We start from the raw sequence: 18201 nt of genomic DNA, 5'->3' as shown, positions 1-18201 counted from the left end.
ATTATTCCACTCATTTTCCTCACTCGAACAATGCCACGTCAAGCATCCTTGTAATAGATACGTGGATGGTTTAAAAAATGCACAACATTGACTTGGACTATTTCTAGGTTAATAAAAAAATATTCTCACAAATCTAAATACCATACACCCTTCTAAGTAGATTGTAAATTGTATTGACCCTCAATATAGTCTTCAGATTATTAATATCGGTAAAAAATTTAAGTTGGAATATGTTTTTTACTTGGTTTAATAGAGAAATTCTCATCAATAGAACATGAAACTCAAATGGTATCCAAAAATAAAACTCAAACGCCTTTATTAGTAATCTAGTGAAGCAATTTCTATCAACAAAAAAAATCTAGTGGAGCAAATCCTTAATTCAAAAATATTATAAAATCCACCATTAAAAGTTAAAGAGATGAGTAAATTTTGAGACTTTGTATAATATATTACAAAATCTTCAACCCACACACACACGACCTTTCTCAAAGCAACATGTAAGGAAAACTTATCTGATTTAACCATATGGATCTTTAAAATGGATAAGATAAACTGTAGGAGATGCTCTTTATAGATAAGATTTTAACATTAAATCGTTAGTAACGTATGCCATACATCAAAACACCGACAATGTCCTCGGTTACTAATTACAGCTCCAAGGTAAAAGAAACCGTTTCTAAAAAAAAAAAAAAAAAGAAAAAAAAAAAAAAAGGGGATGCGAAGAGGATAAACCTCACCATGAAATTAGGAGGGTCTTCTAAAAATAGAAGAAAAAACGACGAACCACGTGTCATTGACGGAGACGGCAGGAGCGGCGGGTCCCTCGGAGACAATGAGGACGATAAACACTAGATAATTGTTCAAAGTGAACAGAAACAGAAAAAACGTCGCCGCTTGGTGCTATGATGCTTTTTCGGTTTTTCCCCGTAGGGCCCACAATCTCCGGGGGATCGAGAGTCCCTAATTCTATAAATATGTGGCCTGAGAGGTGGAGTACTTACTCCTTCAAAACCCGAATCAAACACTCCTACGTGTTCGGTGATCACCAGAACGTTTTGTTGCCTCTTACTTCCACTGCAAAAACCTCTGAGCTCCGCCTCCGGAAACCAAACACTTCCCCTTATTTCCTCTCTTCTTGGGATTGTTCTCCACTATTCTTCATCTCCCTGTTCTTTTCTGGGGTTGTTAGACTTTCAAACAATGTGTGGAATACTTGCCGTTCTGGGTTGCTCCGATGACTCTCAGGCCAAAAGGGTCAGGGTTCTCGAGCTTTCTCGCAGGTACATGGAGAACCGAAGTTATCTACGTTTTTCTAGCTTTTAACGAAATTACTCATGCATGCATGTTGATAAATTTTGTAGAGTCCATTTGTTTTTGTTGTTGTTGTTGATCTGGTTTCTCAACAAAAGGAAATGTTCATAGTCATCTGTATTAGCAAGATATGACATGATTGTCACAGTGCAAATTCCTAGTGACAAGTATTGCTTGTTCAAATTATACCTTTTGATATGATGTTTACGGGGGGCCACAGCATGTGATAATATGTGTTTTTTATCAATTTATGGGTATCAATGATTAGGAGAGACAAATTTAAGTGGAGAAAAGAAACTGTTAACCAGAAAGTTGTGAAATTGCGGAAATGACCCTTGTATTTTTACCGGACAGGTTGAAGCACCGGGGTCCAGATTGGAGTGGCTTGTATCAGCACGGTGATTGTTTCTTGGCCCATCAGAGGTTGGCAATAATTGATCCTGCTTCTGGAGATCAACCTCTGTTTAATGAAGACAAATCAATTGTTGTCACGGTAGGCCCTACTATTTTTGTAAATAAAGATTAATTTTGTATGGTTCTACCTTGGTTTCTGTTAAGAACTCAATTATTGATGAAGGCTCTGTGCTGATAATCCATCAGGTCAATGGAGAGATTTACAACCATGAAGAACTGAGGAAGCGTCTGCCGAATCACAAGTTCCGAACCGGCAGTGATTGTGATGTCATTGCCCATCTGGTGAGGCACCTAGACGATTTTTTCCACACTGATTTGTACCAACTTGTTTGATACAACCAAAAGCAAGATCGATCAAGCCTTAATTTTGTTTTATTTGGTGATCCAAAAAAAAAAAAAAAAGTCTTAATTCATTTGCATGTCACTATCAGTTTGATCTAGTTATGGGATGGTGATTTTTTGCTATGGTGGACATGTGCTTGTGTATTAATTGTGTTTCTTGATCTATGTTTAAGCCTCTATATCGGTTTTGACGATGATCAAATTTTGAGATGTTGAATTTGCGTGACGGACATGTACATGTTGGTTGCATTAGTAAAATATTGTTCTAACTGTTTCTGTTACCTGTTTTACTGTTTCAGTATGAAGAGTATGGGGAGAACTTCGTGGACATGCTTGATGGCATGTTCTCTTTTGTGCTGCTGGATACCCGGGACAACAGCTTCATTGTTGCTCGTGATGCGATTGGAATCACTTCCCTCTACATGGGCTGGAGTCTTGATGGTATATTTCATAAGCAAAAGCCCTGTTTTTGATGCAATTGCTCCTTTTGGTTTTGTCTTGAATATGTATGTGTGATATAAAAAAAAAAATATTCTTTTTAATTTTTTTCAAAATCCAGGCTCAATTTGGATTTCATCAGAACTGAAAGGATTGAATGATGATTGTGAACACTTCGAGTCCTTTCCACCCGGTCACCTGTACTCAAGCAAAACAGGTGGACTAAAGAGGTGGTACAACCCCCAATGGTTCACAGAGTCCATTCCATCCACGCCATATGATCCTCTTGTTCTGAGGCGTGCCTTCGAAAGCGTAAATTTCATCACTTGCAACTCATATTAGAATTTATTTTTGATAGGTTGCTGTGTTACTTGTAATTAACACGAGAAATTTGTAATTAAGCTTACATGTTGAGGGTAATACCTGCAGGCTGTGATCAAAAGGCTGATGACTGATGTGCCTTTTGGAGTTCTTCTATCTGGAGGCTTAGATTCATCTTTGGTTGCCTCTATCACTGCTCGTCACCTGGCAGGCACAAAGGCGGCCAAGCAATGGGGAGCACAACTCCATTCTTTCTGTGTTGGATTGGAGGTGAGATCTATAGTACTAAGGGTGAAGATTTACAGTATGGTTTATTGGCGCTTCTCGGTTCCTAAACTAGTCTCTTTATATGCTTAACAGGGTTCCCCAGATTTGAAGGCTGGAAAAGAAGTTGCAGACTATTTAGGAACAGTTCACCATGAGTTTCATTTTACTGTTCAGGTATCTATACAAAACTTGTTTTAGCCAAAGAATTTCATTTTCCTTCTATGTAAATCAGTAGCTGAAATGCTAAACCATTTGCATGTGGCATGTGATAGGATGGAATTGATGCCATAGAGGAAGTTATATACCATGTTGAAACATACGATGTTACCACTATTCGAGCCAGCACCCCTATGTTTCTTATGTCACGTAAGATCAAGTCTTTGGGGGTCAAGATGGTGATTTCTGGTGAGGGCTCTGATGAGATTTTCGGTGGATATCTCTACTTCCACAAAGCACCCAACAAGGAAGAGTTTCACCGCGAAACTTGCAGAAAGGTACTGTCATTTTTTTAAAATTAATTTCCATTTAGTTTAGCTACCTACCCTTGGGACCTGGAGTTGGAAAGGAAAGAGATAACAGGGAGTTTTTCTTTTGTTGGATGCAGATCAAGGCACTGCACATGTACGATTGCCTTAGGGCAAACAAATCAACATCTGCTTGGGGCTTAGAAGCTCGAGTCCCTTTCTTGGACAAAGAGTTTATTAATGTTGCAATGAGCATTGATCCAGAGTTCAAGCTGGTAAGAAACAAGAGTGAAAAAATTGGGAATATTTTACAGCATAATTCAACTTTTAAACCAAATACTAATCACATGGCTTTCAATTTCAGATCAAAAAGGATGAAGGCAGGATTGAGAAATGGGTCCTCAGGAAGGCATTTGATGATGAGGAGAAGCCTTATCTGCCAAAGGTATACCTTTTTCTATTTTAGCTATTAGTATTGCAAATAACTCCTAACTTCCATATCATGTTGTCTCTTGAAACTAACAATTTTTTTTCATATCTGCAGCACATTCTTTACAGACAGAAAGAACAATTCAGTGACGGTGTTGGCTACAGTTGGATTGATGGCCTGAAAGCCCATGCTGCTCTACATGTAAGCATCTGTCTATTCTTCTTGACCCTTTGTTGGAATTCTTCATTTTCATTAAGAATTTATAAAAGGTCTTGGATCCACTTGGCCACTTATTAACCTGAAACCTATATTTTCAGGTCAATGATAAGATGATGCAAAATGCTGCACATATCTTCCCACACAACACTCCCACTACTAAGGAAGGCTACTACTATAGGATGATTTTCGAGAGGTTCTTCCCACAGGTAATTGTTTGCTAGTTTTCATGATCATCATTTATGTTTATGACAAGCATACTAGTTAGGGAGCTAACTTGTTATGCTTATTATCCGATTTTGGCAGAACTCGGCTAGGCAGACTGTCCCAGGAGGACCAAGTGTGGCCTGCAGCACAGCCACGGCTATTGAGTGGGATGCTGAGTGGTCTAAGAATCTTGACCCATCTGGCAGGGCTGCCCTTGGAGTCCACAACTCGGCTTATGAGAATCAAGCAGCTGTTCCGAGTGGACTTGGGCCTGAAATCATTGAAAATGTTCCTCACATGAAAACAAGTGCCCAAGGAGTTGCAATTGCGAGCTAGTGTGCCCTGCTGAACACCCAAACATCTGCAAATTTGAGGGTATGCCCTGCAGATTCGAGGGTCTGTGTTCACAGAATTAAAAGACTTTATGATGATTATGCCAAATGTATAAAAGTTATAGGCACCGTGTAAAAGTTGTTGAAACTTTATCATCCCCTCTATGGTGGATTAAGCTGTTGTGTTTTTTTTATCATCTTCTTGTATTTTGCTGAACCGAGTTTTCGGTGTGTGTTTATCTATCTAAATGTTGGAGATGTTTTTAAGATTTAACCGTGCGAATACACTTCTTCTATGTCTTCCTTTATGCACTTCAGTTGGAGATGTTTTCTTCTGCAGTAGTATTTACTATAATTTTTTTTTTTTTTTTTTTTGAGGGGAAACATAAACACTTGATTGATTCGGGATTAAGCACAATCAGAAATCAACAAATTCACCAAAAAGCTAGGTGGAGAAGTGAAAGCAGAAAAAAATTTAGAACGAAGCGACCAACCAGCCAAGTGATGTGCCACTTTGTTCTTTTTCCTATAATTATGCTTAATATAACAACCGGGAAAATCAGCAAGAACAAGCGATAGGATGCGTCCCTTTCCTCTTATGTTAATTTCAAGTATTCCATGTTCCTAAATTAACAGGAATGGGTTTGGTATTGAACCAAGCCCAGGATTATGCCTAACCAAACCAGTGTAAAATGGTAGTCTGGTATTGAACCAAGCGGATCATGACTAACTAAACCAGTGAAAGAAACAAAAACAAGAAATAAGGTGTGGCTGCTGGGATTCGAGCCCAGGTCTCCACGGCCACAACGTGGAATTCTCACCACTAAACTACAGCCACTTTGTTGAACGTTTTGTGCTCGATAACTATAATATACGGTGCTTGTATTTTCATCTTTAAACCTAGATGACATTCGCATATTCCATATAGGAAGAGAATTAGTCAATTAAAGCTAAAAGAGCACAAAGGATTTACGAAACTAATTCTTAAAAACTGGTCTGTACATCACTCAACAAAGTGGCTGTAGTTTAGTGGTGAGAATTCCACGTTGTGGCCGTGGAGACCTGGGCTCGAATCCCAGCAGCCACAGATTGTTCACTACTTTTTTTGATTTGGCGAATTTTGGGTAAGATGGCCAAAAAATCGCTTAAAGATGAAAAATTGCAGCAATAATTGAAGATTTTTGATTAGTAAAAGTTCCATAATCGAATCCCAGCAGCCATAGATTGTTCATTACTTTTTTTTATCTTTTCCTGGTAATTTTCATTACCATTTGGCGAATTTTGGGTAAGATGGCCAAAAAATCGCTTAAAGATGAAAAATTGCAGCAATAATTGAAGATTTTTGATTAGTAAAAGTTCCATAATTGGAAAAATAATGAGGAAAAATAAGGTTCCTTATTTTTCCTCACTACTCCAGCAATATATTAAGCATTACTTTACAGATTACACGACAGAAATAAAGATGCAAATTAGCACCTCCTAAATCGTTATCATAACTAAATCCTATATTACTTGTTAGAGAAGACTATCCATTTAGAAGAGCAAGGTAGTGTAAAACAGTTGGTTCCAAGTGTCTGGCAATCCAGGAAGGCACCAATGGCTACAATCAGCTGAACGTTGAGGATTCGCTCTCTGTGCAGGACTCAAATCCCCGCTGTAGATTGAAGGGTGCCCATCTTTTCTGAGCTCTGAAAGCTTTGTAATGTCTAGCAGAAATGCAGGGTTGCGCATTTCTCGGATCACAATGTCCATCACTCTCATCTGGTCTGGATATGTCGTCCCCGGATAAGTTATCCCACTCACTGTCATCGGTGATGTTTCTCCATAGCAGTTCCTGGTGGTTGTAGGTGTTGCTCCCCCATTCCATTCATTTGGGCTGTCAATTTATCATGTCATTGAGGTTAGCCATGTACTCAAATTCATGATAAAAGTATAGGGTGATTTTCTATTACTAGTGAATCTTGATCACATTAAGTGCCAACCTCATAAATAAATGAATGAAATTAATAGTCCGACAACATACCAAGCCAAATTGCATGTCAAGAAAGAAAAAATTCCACTAAAATCTATTGCAGCATTTCAATATATATACCCTTTAAGTTACTGACCATATGTACATGTTTTCCTCTTTTGTTTAACTGTGTAAGAAATTATGTTCGACAAATTATCTGAGCAAAATAGAGCGAAGACATTTAGACATAAAAATCAAGCTAACATGTGACACTCTACAAACTAGTACTCTAATAGCCAGCTTTGTTATGTCAACATAATGGAGACCTTGATTGGAGAGACGCGGTCCTCTTTTCTTTGTTCAGGAATACATATGGCCAGTTTTGTCATCTTTGAAGATTGCCACCGACAAAACCAGTGCTCTTTCTAACTTTCTTCCTAATTCTCGGAACATTGCATGTGTTTGCCGCACTACAATTTCTTCCCTAAACAAATGTGTATAATTGTTTTATGATTTCAACTCAGCAAGTTGTTGAGGCTTCACTCCAATAATAATAATGTACCCAGTACCATTTACTCTAATGTCTAAAATAGAAAATTGATATTTGGTCAACCTTATCAACTCGCAGATCAAAAGGTACATATAGAAATGGAGTGTTTTTTTTTTTTTGGTATTAAATGGAGTGAATTTTTGGTGCTTGGAGCTGGCAGAACCCCCAACACATGTAATGAATGAAGCTACACAATAATTTGAGAGAGAGAGAGAGCGGAACTCACTCGTAATGTGTGGGAGATATGGAGAGAAAGAAAACTCGGGTCCTTGTGGTATCGATGTTTTTGTCGACCCAATTTGCCCAGGTTCTCATTCCTTTCTCCAAAGCAGCCAAGCGATCCATATCTTTGTAATATTTTCCTCCTGATTCCATGTAATCCCACCTACACGTTACCAAGGTCCCAAAAACATGGTCAATGGTGAAATACTACTATAGCCACAAACATAATTCAATCACTTATTACATCTAATATGAATTATTCACCGAGTTTTGCATGTTATATCGTCGTATTATTTATCTATTTGACATGTTATAGTATCGGGTCATCGATAAAGGACATGAGAGAATCATGCCAAATGTGAAGAAATAATATTTACCATGTGACATGTTATGTCAACAAATATCTATGAGACATTATGTTTTTCGGACCGACTTATGTGACATGTTTGACTATCAAGTATCAACTGATTTTGGATGCAAAGATGAAATTGTGTGTGTGTCGACGATGACTTGATGTTAAACGACAAAATCTTTGCTCACCCTTGGAGACCTCCTGTGTGACTCCACCAGTGACCGGTGTTAAACGACAGCACATCGGCGGAACGCCACGCATTGCTGTTCTCCGATATGTCCTCAAGCCTCAGAACTCTCTTTCCTTCCATCATATCAATGTCCACCAGATATGGAGCTCGGTAGTATTGCAGGGTTACACCATAGTCCTGCATTATTATAGCAAAACCCAAATAAGGGCCTGTTTGGGTCGGCATGATTCTCTCATTCCCTAAGTCATGACTTTTTGTAGACAAGAAACATGATATGGGGTGCTATCCAGCCTATCCCGCTGTAATCAACAAATTGAACCCTTTGGGTCCCTCCAAACAGTCCCTATCGATTCTTTTGGTCCGTTCAAAGCATTGTTGAATGAAGAAATGAAAAGAAAACAGAAATTCTGCATTTAATAAAAAATGGGTCTTGAAATTTGTTGTTCCTGAAGTGTTTGATGAAAATGCAAACCTACCAAAACCCAGAATAAGCAATGCAATACAAATGAGAGACTTACCAAGAAGTTGAATGTTGAGAGTGGATCTCCTTTCACCATTTGGGTTTGGGTTTGGGGAGCTGCGGAGTATATCAAGCAAACCAAAGACTCCCATTGATTCCTCCCAAGTGAATCACCTACAAACATCACTGTTTTCCCTTTCATTCTGAGCAAAAACTCAACCCCATTGAACCTACCAAGAACAACAAAATGCTAAAGAAAGAGTCATCATCATTATGCAAAAAAAAAACAAACAAGAACCCATCTCAGCAAAAACCAGTTTGAGTACTAGTTTACCTTGGGAGTTCACAATTGAGGGGTCTCCATCTATATTTGAGGTACTCAGAATCTGGGCGCCCATACATTTGGCAATTGAACTCAGGGTCTATGATTAAAGGGCACTCAGAAGATTGGTACATTGGGTAAGAGTCATCTTGGACCCAAGTGCCTGCAAACATTGCACAAGTGGTTTGGTTGGTGTGGATCATTGACCCTGAGCTATAGTGGTGGGTTTTGTGGTGGTTCCTCATGCTCATTATCACAGCAGAGTGGGAAGATTGAACCAGAGCTAGACAAAGAATAGCTAAGCAACACAAAAGGGCCATTGGAGAGGGTATTGGGAGCTGAAGAAGAAAAGCAAAAGCTGTCGAAAAGAAGAAACAGAGAAAGAGAGAGAGAGAGAGAGAGAGAGAGAGAGAGAGAGAATGGAGCTATAAGCTACTGTAATTTTACTAAAATTAAAGTTGAAATCTTTGGTGCTGCTTGAGGTCTTATATAAAAAAAATAAAAAAAAAAAAGGGTGGGTGCTTGTTTTGTTTGGATTTGATGTGGGTATATGGAGGTTGCTGAGATTGGTTCCCGTGAGGTGACTGTAGTCTTTGGTGAAGGCTGATTGGGACCCCTGAAGCCTGACCATGACACTTCCCCTTTTTTCTTACTGGAAATCTAACACCTCCTGTGAGATTGTCTGCAAGTCCAACTGGGGCCAAAAAAATTTCTTGGCCGAAAAACAAATTAAAATGCAGTCTGTGTGTGCAACATTGTAGTTTTATCTTGAAAATTTGAATTAGGATTAAGAAAAGGGCATTGCTAAAGTCATAGAAATGATTAGTGTAGCAAAATGTGTTGAGAATAGAAATTACACTAAAATCTTACTAGTAGCCACTGCAACATTATTTGTTTTATGGAAATTGAACATCCCGCCAAAAGCAAAACTCTTTGCTTGGCTCTTGACAAGGAAAAGATTACGAACTAGAGAACGAATAGCTAGATTTAATGCTAATTTTGATACTGCTTGTCCGTTCTGCAGTGTAGGGGTTGAGGATCTAAACCACCTTTTTTTCTCTTGCCCCTATGCTTCGGATGTTTGGAGGACAGCTGGGATCTCTTCTCTTGGTTTTAATACATTTGATGATTGGTTTTCTTCTTGGTTCGACATTGGATATGAAAATATTTCTACTGAAAATTGTGTTCTGATTTGCTGGAAAATTTGGGAGGCAAGAAACAACCTCGTCTTTCGGCAGACAGTCTTCTCCCCTGCCTCAGTGGTCTTCTCCTCTGCGGCAATTGCTAAAGATTTCAGATGCGCCAACTCGGTGTCCATTTCAACTGCTTCTTCAGATTCGGCCTCCCCTCCGGTTCTTCGGCCTCGACGTTCAGACATTAAATGGAAACCTCCTTCTCCTGGTTTCTAGAAGCTAAACTTTGATGGTTCCGTCGTTGGAAACAAAAGCGCTGCTGCAGGTTTTGTCCTTCGAGATGAGCATGGTAACCCTATTTTTGCCGGGTCCAGAAATATTGGCATCTCTTCAGTTCCTGTTACGGAAGGAAATGCCCTTCGTGATGGACTCTATCATGCCCTTCTCCTTAGATGTAGGAAGATTTTTGCTGAAGGTGATTCCAAGCTTCTGATTGACGTTGTCAATAACAAGTGTGCCACTCCGTGGAGGCTTCGTACTCTTGCCAGAGATATCGCTAACCTTTCTACCAATTTTGAGCACATTGTCTTTGCTTTCATCCCTCGGGAGGCAAATATTTTGGCTGATGCGATGGCGAATCAAGGTCACCTTTTGAAGACTCCTACTACTTGGAAGGGAAGACTCCCCCTTTCAGCCCTTTCTGCTTTCAACTTTGATTCTTTTAGTTTCGGTTGTAATTTTTGTTTTTGCTCCTCAAAAAAAAAAAAAAAAACATTATTTGTTTTATAAGAGCAAGTTCACCCGTAGTCAAGAAATGTCAAGGTCGAGAAGTCAAGAATTCGACCAGTCAAGATACTGTTCACTGCCACTGGACATGGGTTTACACTCGTTTTTTTCTTGACTAGTCAAGACTGTTCATCTTTCACTGTTCATCCACTTTTACTGTTCATTTTCGAAACTAGGAATAAGTAAAATACAACGTTATTTAGTCGTTGTACAAGAAATTAGGTTTCTAATCGATTTTTATTTTCGAAACGAACGTTATTTAGGGGGTCGTGAAAATTGACTTTTTATACGTTAGGAATTTGGGGAAACTTCCTTCATGAAAGTTGTAGAGCTCGTCGATACGATCTCGTGCATACATGGAATGTAATATTCAGAGTTTGTATGAATTTATTATGAATTTTTGAAATCTGAAAATTTTCTATAAATAGCAAAAAAAAAAATTCTATTTTGTTTCAAAGAACGAAAATTTTTCTTTTTTTTATTCCCCCCCCCCTCCGGTTCTCTCTCTCTCGCGCGCCCCCAGACCTGGCGGGTTTCGTCTGACCCGACTCGGATTTTTCTCCGTCCTCTGGCCAAGGACCCGGCCTCCCCCCGAGGTCGCCTCACCTCGTCCGGGGCTCCGTGGCGTCAACCCGCCCAGACGCTGCTCCCAGGCCGAGATCGAAGCAACCCTAGAATTTGTAGTCCTTCAGCGTCTCGTCTCGTCCTCCACTGCGGTGATGACGTCAGCCACGTTCTTCCTTCGGCTGAGCTGGCAGCCCCTCAAACCCAGTCAAGAAAAAAGTCACTCTGTTGCCTTTTTTTTTTGCCTCAGTTAAGAAAAGCCAACAATTGGCTGGGCAAGCTTTCACCAGTGGAAGACCAAAATTCCTTGTGTCCGATCACCACATCAGTTTTCTGAGCTGGAGCCCGGGCAAAGCAAGATCGGTGGACTTGCTCTAACATTATTTCTCTCGACTTTACTGTTCTAGATATTAATAGTGACACAAGTCACATGTTTCTATTCATATTCTCATTTTAAATTAATTGAAATGATTTATCATTCCATTAGGTCTTATTTGGTTCGCAGAAAGGAAAGTAATTCTTTTGTCTTTCCCATGGGAAAGGAAATGAAATTTCTGAAGAACTTTCCATTCCGATGTTTGGTAATATGAAGAAAGTTATCCGAAAAGTTGTTAAAAAGTATGTAATTAATGAAATAAAATAATGTGTTGTGAGAGTAATAAATGCAATGAAAGAATGGGGGAAAGTGATTCCTTTGGAGTATGGAAGGAACCATTTTCCCCCTTATTTTCCTTTGCTTCAGGAAAGTATTTCCTTTCCTTTTGCATCCCAAACACAGGAAAGGAACAACTTTCCTTTCCTGATGTTTACTTTCCGCGAACCAGAGACCTCGGTTGGGCGAACTGCCATTAGAGGAGCCAGAGACACAAGGAATTTTGCTGCCATTAGAGGAGCCAGAGACCTCGGTTGGGCGAACTGCAGCCTTGACGGGTCTGGGTTGGCCGGAGGAGAGCAGCACGAATTTGGGGTTGCCCGAGGAGCAAGGCGTGCAGAAGAATGGAGAGGGGGAGTCAGTCGGAGTGGGAGAGGGAGGGGCACTTGGAGCAGGAGACGAGGTTGGGAGGGGTGGAGGCTGAAGACGGAGGAGGTGCAGAGACGGCGGAGGGTGGCTTGGTAGAGAGAGAGAGAGAGGAGAAGAAGGAGAAAAATAAATAAATAAATGAAAAAGAGAGAGGAAAATTAAAAAAGAGAGTAAGGGGTAAAATAGTCATTTTGAGACCTATTGTTTGAGAATTAGAGAGAATAAGGACTAACATGTTTAATTTAAAAATTTTGGACTGAACTGTTTAATGATGCACAGTACAAGGAGTAACAAATATTTAGTCCTTTTAATAATCTGCTTTAGCTTAGATAGTTTAGTTCGGATTTTCTTGCTGAGTTTTATTTATGTAAGTTATAGTAGACTCTAACCTATTGGCTGTTGTTCTAATGAATTCAACTTCTATTTCAAAAAAAAAAAAAAAATTTAGAGGAGAATTATTCAATTTTTTTTTTTTTTAAATTACAAAAACTTGAGGGAAGTGTCAAACTTAGGGATAGGGTCCAACTGGCCAAGGTTGTGTGGTAAGGTCCAATCTCATTACTCTGCAGTTCCTTATGTTGGAGCCTTGGAGGAGGCAGCAACTGTTGGGTGTGAGGTCATCCCAACCCAAGTTGGTACTATCTCAGCCATCTCAATGTTATGTGATCAAGGGTGTGAGGTCAGTTCTATATGTTGTGTCTAGGCGCCTCAAAGTTGGATTCTTATCTCCATCAATTATAAAAGGAGCGCCTTTCTTAGGAAAGAGGTGCTACTGCTAGAAAAGCTAGGTAGATATTCTTTGCTTTACTTACCAAGATCTACATAGAACATCGTTCTAGTTTGCTTTGATACAATATGCTTTGTGAAAAAAAAAAATAATAATAATAAAGGTGCAAGCCTCTCATGCACTTATGGTACCATCATGATTCATGAATTGGGGGTTTTTTTTTTTTTTTTGGGCGAGAATGAATTGGGTTTTGATCATAACAAAAGCTTTGTAAGAGAATGTGAAACTCTCTTTGGCTTCTCTTTATTGTGACTCATTTCCTCATAATGAAGTCAAAGTTAATTATGCTTTACATGCTTTATTCTTTGGTCATGTTTAGTTCATGGATTTGAGAAATTAGGAAAGAAAAGTCATTCATTTCCTTTACTTGGTAGGCACAAGGTGATAGATAGGATAATAGGGGGAAGATCAACCCTTTCAGGCCCTATAGGATTAATTTTCTTTTCTCCTTTCCCAACATTTATTACAAAAATTTTGGACTACAATATCCCTGCTCATATGTGCTATAGCAAAAATTGATCTACTTTTAAATTTCCATGATGTTATTTTTATTTTTAAAATACAAGATTATTATTGAAACATTGATATATTTTTGCTTTCCTTTCCTGCAACAACCAAACACTAGAAACGAAATCAAATGGTCATTTCTAAATGTTTTCCCTGCTTTACCAAAGATAGGAAATGAAACCTGATAGGAATTGGAAAGACAAAGGAATTGATTTCCCTTCCGTTGTGCAAATGAGGCCAAAGGTATAGAGTTGTTTACACAATGCATTATTATCTAAAAATTAAAAAAAAATTATTTAAAATAAAATAAAATTTTATTCAAAGAGTAATATTAGGTGAACCACCTTTTAGGGTGCCACCTGCATCTCAACTTATGTGGCAGCTGATATAGCAGAAAGTTCAACCTATCACAAAATTTCAGTAATTGACTTGGCTGTGTCACATGCATCCCATCTTATGTGGCAACTGATATAGCAGAAAGTTCAACTTATCACATAATTTCATTAATTGATGTGGTTGTGCCACATAAGATAGGATACATTTAGTATCCAAAAAGATACATGTAGTACCCAAAAAGTTGATTCACCTAGCATTATTTTTATTCAAATCGTGTGAATTCATAAGATTCAAATTTAAGGGTTTAGGATAGATTGTACAAGTGATGATACCTTGTTTGCTACAAAAACTATTTCTTCGGGAAACACTCTAGTTCGGATAAAATGCTATTAACTCATGTTAAATATTGGGTTGCAATGTTTAATTAGTCCTTTTAAGTTCTTAAGATATAAAGATAATGCTTTTATGACAGCTGCATAGCAAAGCAGCTTTCCGTTATAGGAGGAGAGGAAGATTGCGATGGTTGTTTTGTAAGCTTCCCAAGGTTTTTGATTATTTTCTAGAGGGGTTACCACATTGACCATCACAGTGTGAATGACCAAGTTTTTCAAAGAGAAGAAAAGAGGCTGTGGAATCTAGCCTTTATCGAACTAAGGTTTTCTTCCTCGAGTAGTTTAAAGCACAAGTCTTGTTTGTATATCTAAACAAGCAAGAACTAGTTCCATTTGATTCTGAGACTTCAACGGTTCAACTCATAGATGATTCTGATGTAACCAAAATTATGTTTATTTTGTGTACAATTGTGTATCATAAGGTAAGTTTTATAATGATGTATGAGTATTGAAACTTGAAAGTCCAAATATGTGAGCTAATAAATTAGTGAATGCTTTCAATATTATCTAATCGGTTCACATATCGGAGGTATTTTTTTTTTTTTTAACCCTTAGCTCACCCCACCTTTACAAATGTTAGTAAGAATTGAACATATGACATTTACAATGTTGGAATAATAACTTATCAATATGACACAACTCACCTACATATCAGAAGATTCAATAATCTGAACTCTGAAGCATTGTAAAACACGTCGTTATATTGGGCAATTAGCAACTTGCAAGAATTTGGTTGAAGATGGACGGATGGTGAAAGGAGACACTCATCATATAAAAGAAACACGATTAATTAATGATATTTAAACTTGCGAACACAAGTGTTTGCTCCTATCAAATATGATAGAGTTAGCAACTTGCAAGTGTATGTCTAGTTATTCATGGGCAGCCAGCTACCTAAAAATTGAAATATTTCAACATCATTAGCTTTTCCCTAATCCAGTAGTTTTGGCTATCTATGAACAGAACAAAGTTGATTCAACATTTAAACAACAACTCCCGATCGACTTCTACCCGAGTAGGAAAACAAAAGAGAAAGATTCATACGTTGAACACTATCGTATGATCACTATCTCGAATGAAAAAAGAGTGAAACTTGCCAAAATGAAAAGAATCGATCAATGGAGTTAATCAGAATTCAAGGGTAGGACATGTTCACATTTTTGTCCCTTTACAAAGCAAGGGAAGTTAGCAACTCTAGCGGTCTTATATAATTTTTTTTATTTTATTCAAATATATTTCTAAAAGCTATTTTAGCTAAGCATTTTTGAAAATGGAAAATGATAAAAAAAAATGTCATTTACATGTGTCTTCTGATAGTTTAGGTACCACAAAATGTCTTATGTTAAATTAATCTACCCACCTTAGCAATCTGAAACTAAAAATAACAAAAATGATAAATACTGCTACCGGCAACTCTCTCCCTCTCCCTCTCAAAAAAAAAAAAAAAAATTATAAAAACTGCTACTGGCAACTCTCTCTCCCTCCCTTCTGTTACCCAAGCTCCTTTGTACCCTTATCCATTCTCTCTCTCTCTCTCTCTCTCTCTCTCTCTCTCTCTCTCTCTCTCCCTCCTGTTACCCAAGCTCATCTGTACCCTTATCCATTCGGACTAGACCCTTCATTTCAATAATATTACTTAAAATTTAGCTAAATTTTAATATATTATTGTTTATGACTAGTCATTGAAAAAAAAACTATTAAATTTATTAAGTAATCTATTGGAGTGAAAATTAAGAGAAATCACTGAGTTAAATTCCTAACCTTTACACCTAAAATCATTTGTGCCTTTATTTTTTTAATTTCATCGCATATGCTCTTATACTCTCTAATTTGATCGATCATAACCATCAATCATAACCACAAGGATGGGTCATTATATTTAATATCGTTGATCAATAAATAAGATGACATGATTGTAGAATTAGTTGACAATTTTTTTTTAAAAAAAAAACAAATTCTACAATCATGTCAACTCATTTATTGATCAATGATATTAAATATAACGACCCATCCATATGGGGCTAATAGAATAGTCATTACCTAAACAATTCAACTTTTTTGAAAACAATGAAGCTCATCCAAAACTACCCTATAAAACCCATGGTTAAAATCTAATGACACAGGATATAGGATATGCATGTATCTTTAGTGATATTTCTCAAACTTCAGTAACGTCGAACTCCTTCTCTATAAGAAAAGGGGTTCTTACAAAATAAAAATTTAAAATTTAAAAAGTCCAAAGCCATTACTCAACGGGATTGAGTCCCATATGCATATGGATCAAATTAACCAAGGCCCACTTACATATGGGTCACGCCCGTCCACCACGAAGACAATTTAGGGTTTGTAGCCATCAACCACTTAAATTGTGTGTTTCTTGGGTGACACATTATCAAAAACTAGTTTAAGTGTGCTCGCTACGGCAATTCATGAAGAAATTGATGGATTTGTTAAGAGTCGGCTGTGATTGATCAAATTAGAGAATACAAGGAACATATGTGATCTAATTGTCTATGGGATTGGGCGCAAACGATTTTGATTGTAAAGTTCGAGGTAAATAAATTTAGCTCAAAATTATTATATTATAAGTTAAAATAATGTTTAGCAAATCTGTTGGAAATACTCCTAAGAATTCTATAAATACAAGAAGTCTTGTAACAAAATAAGTCTTCCCTTTCTCCCTGTTCTTGCATGTATTTTTAACAGATGACATATCTTTTGCTAAAGGGGATCCTACATCTTGTAAGTTTCATGAGTGGTTTGCATCTCAAGGTTTCAGAACCAGGTTTTTTGAATCTCTCTTTTACTTTCTTGATCAATTTTTTAATCTATATATTAGAATAGTATTTTTCATACATTATGGGTGCGTTTAATTCTTTTCTTGAAATTTAAATTAGTTGGTTTGTAGTTGAAACGTTCGTTTGTTGATTTTGGATGAATGGGGCTGTTGAGTGAGTTCAGAACAGCACCAAACGGTGCTCCTAAAAAAAAAAAAAAAAAAGAACACTCCTATGAAAAAAAAAAAAAAATCCTTGAAAAAATCACCCATCGCCAAATGAGTTCTGATAGAACATAGAAGAATCATATGAGTCATGTTCAGATTGAGAATCACCCTTTCTATAGATTTTTATTTCCTTCTGGATCTATTTCTAATTTAAAGAATTTTATTGCGATATCTTTAGATGCCTTTTAACTATCTTCATCAAATATAAACTCATTTGGATCAAGTTTGTTAGGTTTTGTTATTATGCGTTATGGATCACTTGAGATCAGTGTTACCTAGACCACGGGTCGTTCCATTACTGGAATTTGGTACGGGTACATTTCAGTTATTTAGATATACGGGTGCATTAGGGTATATCTTCGTAATTATTTTTTAATTACTATAATCTAAAAATCAAAATTTAGATATTACTCAATATACACATATTGAAGCAAAATTATGTTTTCAAATTAATGAAAATAAAGAACTCCCTTCTTTTCTTCGTATATGGAATTAATTAGTAGTTTGATATCCTATGAGTCAATAGTCAGATTCCTATGACGCTCTATGAGTATATGACCAATAAAAATAGGAGGATGAAAAGATAAATTAGTTTAAGACTCTTCGACTTTGGAACAAAAAGATAGCGACAATAGAGAACTGATTTAGATTAGGATGATTAGATCTCACGCAAATCGATTTTCATGGTCGCAAAAGACAAATAATTAGGTTTAACTGGAAATTATTCTATGCACCGATGGTGCAAATGACCCAACACTTATAAGATGATCTCGACTCTTGATATTTATAATTAATATTTTTATTAATAACCTAAGAGTGTATTTAATATAATCTAACCATCCATTTATATCGGTGCAAGTGTACGTCGGTGCACTGAATCCT

General features: G+C 37.4%; 2 protein-coding genes and 2 non-coding genes across 5 annotated transcripts; 2 read left to right on the top strand and 2 right to left on the bottom strand.

Annotated features, from left to right (window-relative positions):
* Positions 1 to 987: 987 nt before the first annotated feature.
* LOC112165425 (asparagine synthetase [glutamine-hydrolyzing]) lies at positions 988 to 5016 on the top strand. 2 transcript variants are annotated; one of them, XM_024301922.2, is made up of 13 exons: positions 988 to 1280; positions 1666 to 1804; positions 1912 to 2007; positions 2367 to 2508; positions 2627 to 2817; positions 2935 to 3096; positions 3187 to 3267; positions 3366 to 3587; positions 3698 to 3832; positions 3922 to 4002; positions 4102 to 4188; positions 4305 to 4412; positions 4521 to 4715. In XM_024301922.2, exons 1-13 carry the CDS (start codon positions 1201 to 1203, stop codon positions 4572 to 4574), a joined length of 1578 nt encoding a protein of 525 aa, XP_024157690.1. In that variant the 5' UTR covers positions 988 to 1200; the 3' UTR covers positions 4575 to 4715. The 2 variants fall into 2 exon arrangements, with proteins under 2 accessions (XP_024157690.1, XP_024157689.1); XM_024301921.2 differs by having other exon boundaries at positions 989 to 1280; positions 4510 to 5016.
* Positions 5017 to 5508: 492 nt separating this feature from the next.
* Positions 5509 to 5580, bottom strand: TRNAH-GUG. The gene has a single exon. It is a non-coding gene; the product is annotated as a tRNA-His (tRNA).
* A 177-nt stretch (positions 5581 to 5757) lies between these two features.
* Positions 5758 to 5829, top strand: TRNAH-GUG. The gene has a single exon. It is a non-coding gene; the product is annotated as a tRNA-His (tRNA).
* A 233-nt stretch (positions 5830 to 6062) lies between these two features.
* On the bottom strand, positions 6063 to 9240 carry LOC112165957 (protein PMR5). The gene is made up of 5 exons (XM_024302668.2): positions 8802 to 9240; positions 8526 to 8697; positions 8006 to 8184; positions 7470 to 7628; positions 6063 to 6618 (listed from the first exon to the last, which is right to left on the bottom strand). Exons 1-5 carry the CDS (start codon positions 9107 to 9109, stop codon positions 6276 to 6278), a joined length of 1161 nt encoding a protein of 386 aa, XP_024158436.1. The 5' UTR covers positions 9110 to 9240; the 3' UTR covers positions 6063 to 6275.
* Between the last annotated feature and the right edge of the window lie 8961 nt (positions 9241 to 18201).

Source organism: Rosa chinensis, chromosome 5 (genome assembly GCF_002994745.2).
Source record: "Rosa chinensis cultivar Old Blush chromosome 5, RchiOBHm-V2, whole genome shotgun sequence".
In the NCBI taxonomy this organism is placed as follows: domain Eukaryota; kingdom Viridiplantae; phylum Streptophyta; class Magnoliopsida; order Rosales; family Rosaceae; genus Rosa; species Rosa chinensis.
Note: the sequence above shows the minus strand (reverse complement) of the source record. Positions and strands in the feature narration are given on the sequence as shown.

Bases quoted from the DNA above. Each gene is read 5' to 3' on its own strand.
- LOC112165425 (XM_024301921.2), top strand. From the start codon at position 1,201: ATGTGTGGAATACTTGCCGTTCTGGGTTGCTCCGATGACTCTCAGGCC. The intron at 4,189-4,304 runs GTAAGCATCTGT...CTATATTTTCAG, and splicing joins AAGCCCATGCTGCTCTACAT to GTCAATGATAAGATGATGCA. The intron at 4,413-4,509 runs GTAATTGTTTGC...CGATTTTGGCAG, and splicing joins TCGAGAGGTTCTTCCCACAG to AACTCGGCTAGGCAGACTGT.
- LOC112165957 (XM_024302668.2), bottom strand. From the start codon at position 9,109: ATGGCCCTTTTGTGTTGCTTAGCTATTCTTTGTCTAGCTCTGGTTCAA. The intron at 8,185-8,525 runs GTAAGTCTCTCA...ATAATAATGCAG, and splicing joins TCTCAACATTCAACTTCTTG to GACTATGGTGTAACCCTGCA. The intron at 7,629-8,005 runs GTGAGCAAAGAT...GGTAACGTGTAG, and splicing joins CACACAGGAGGTCTCCAAGG to GTGGGATTACATGGAATCAG.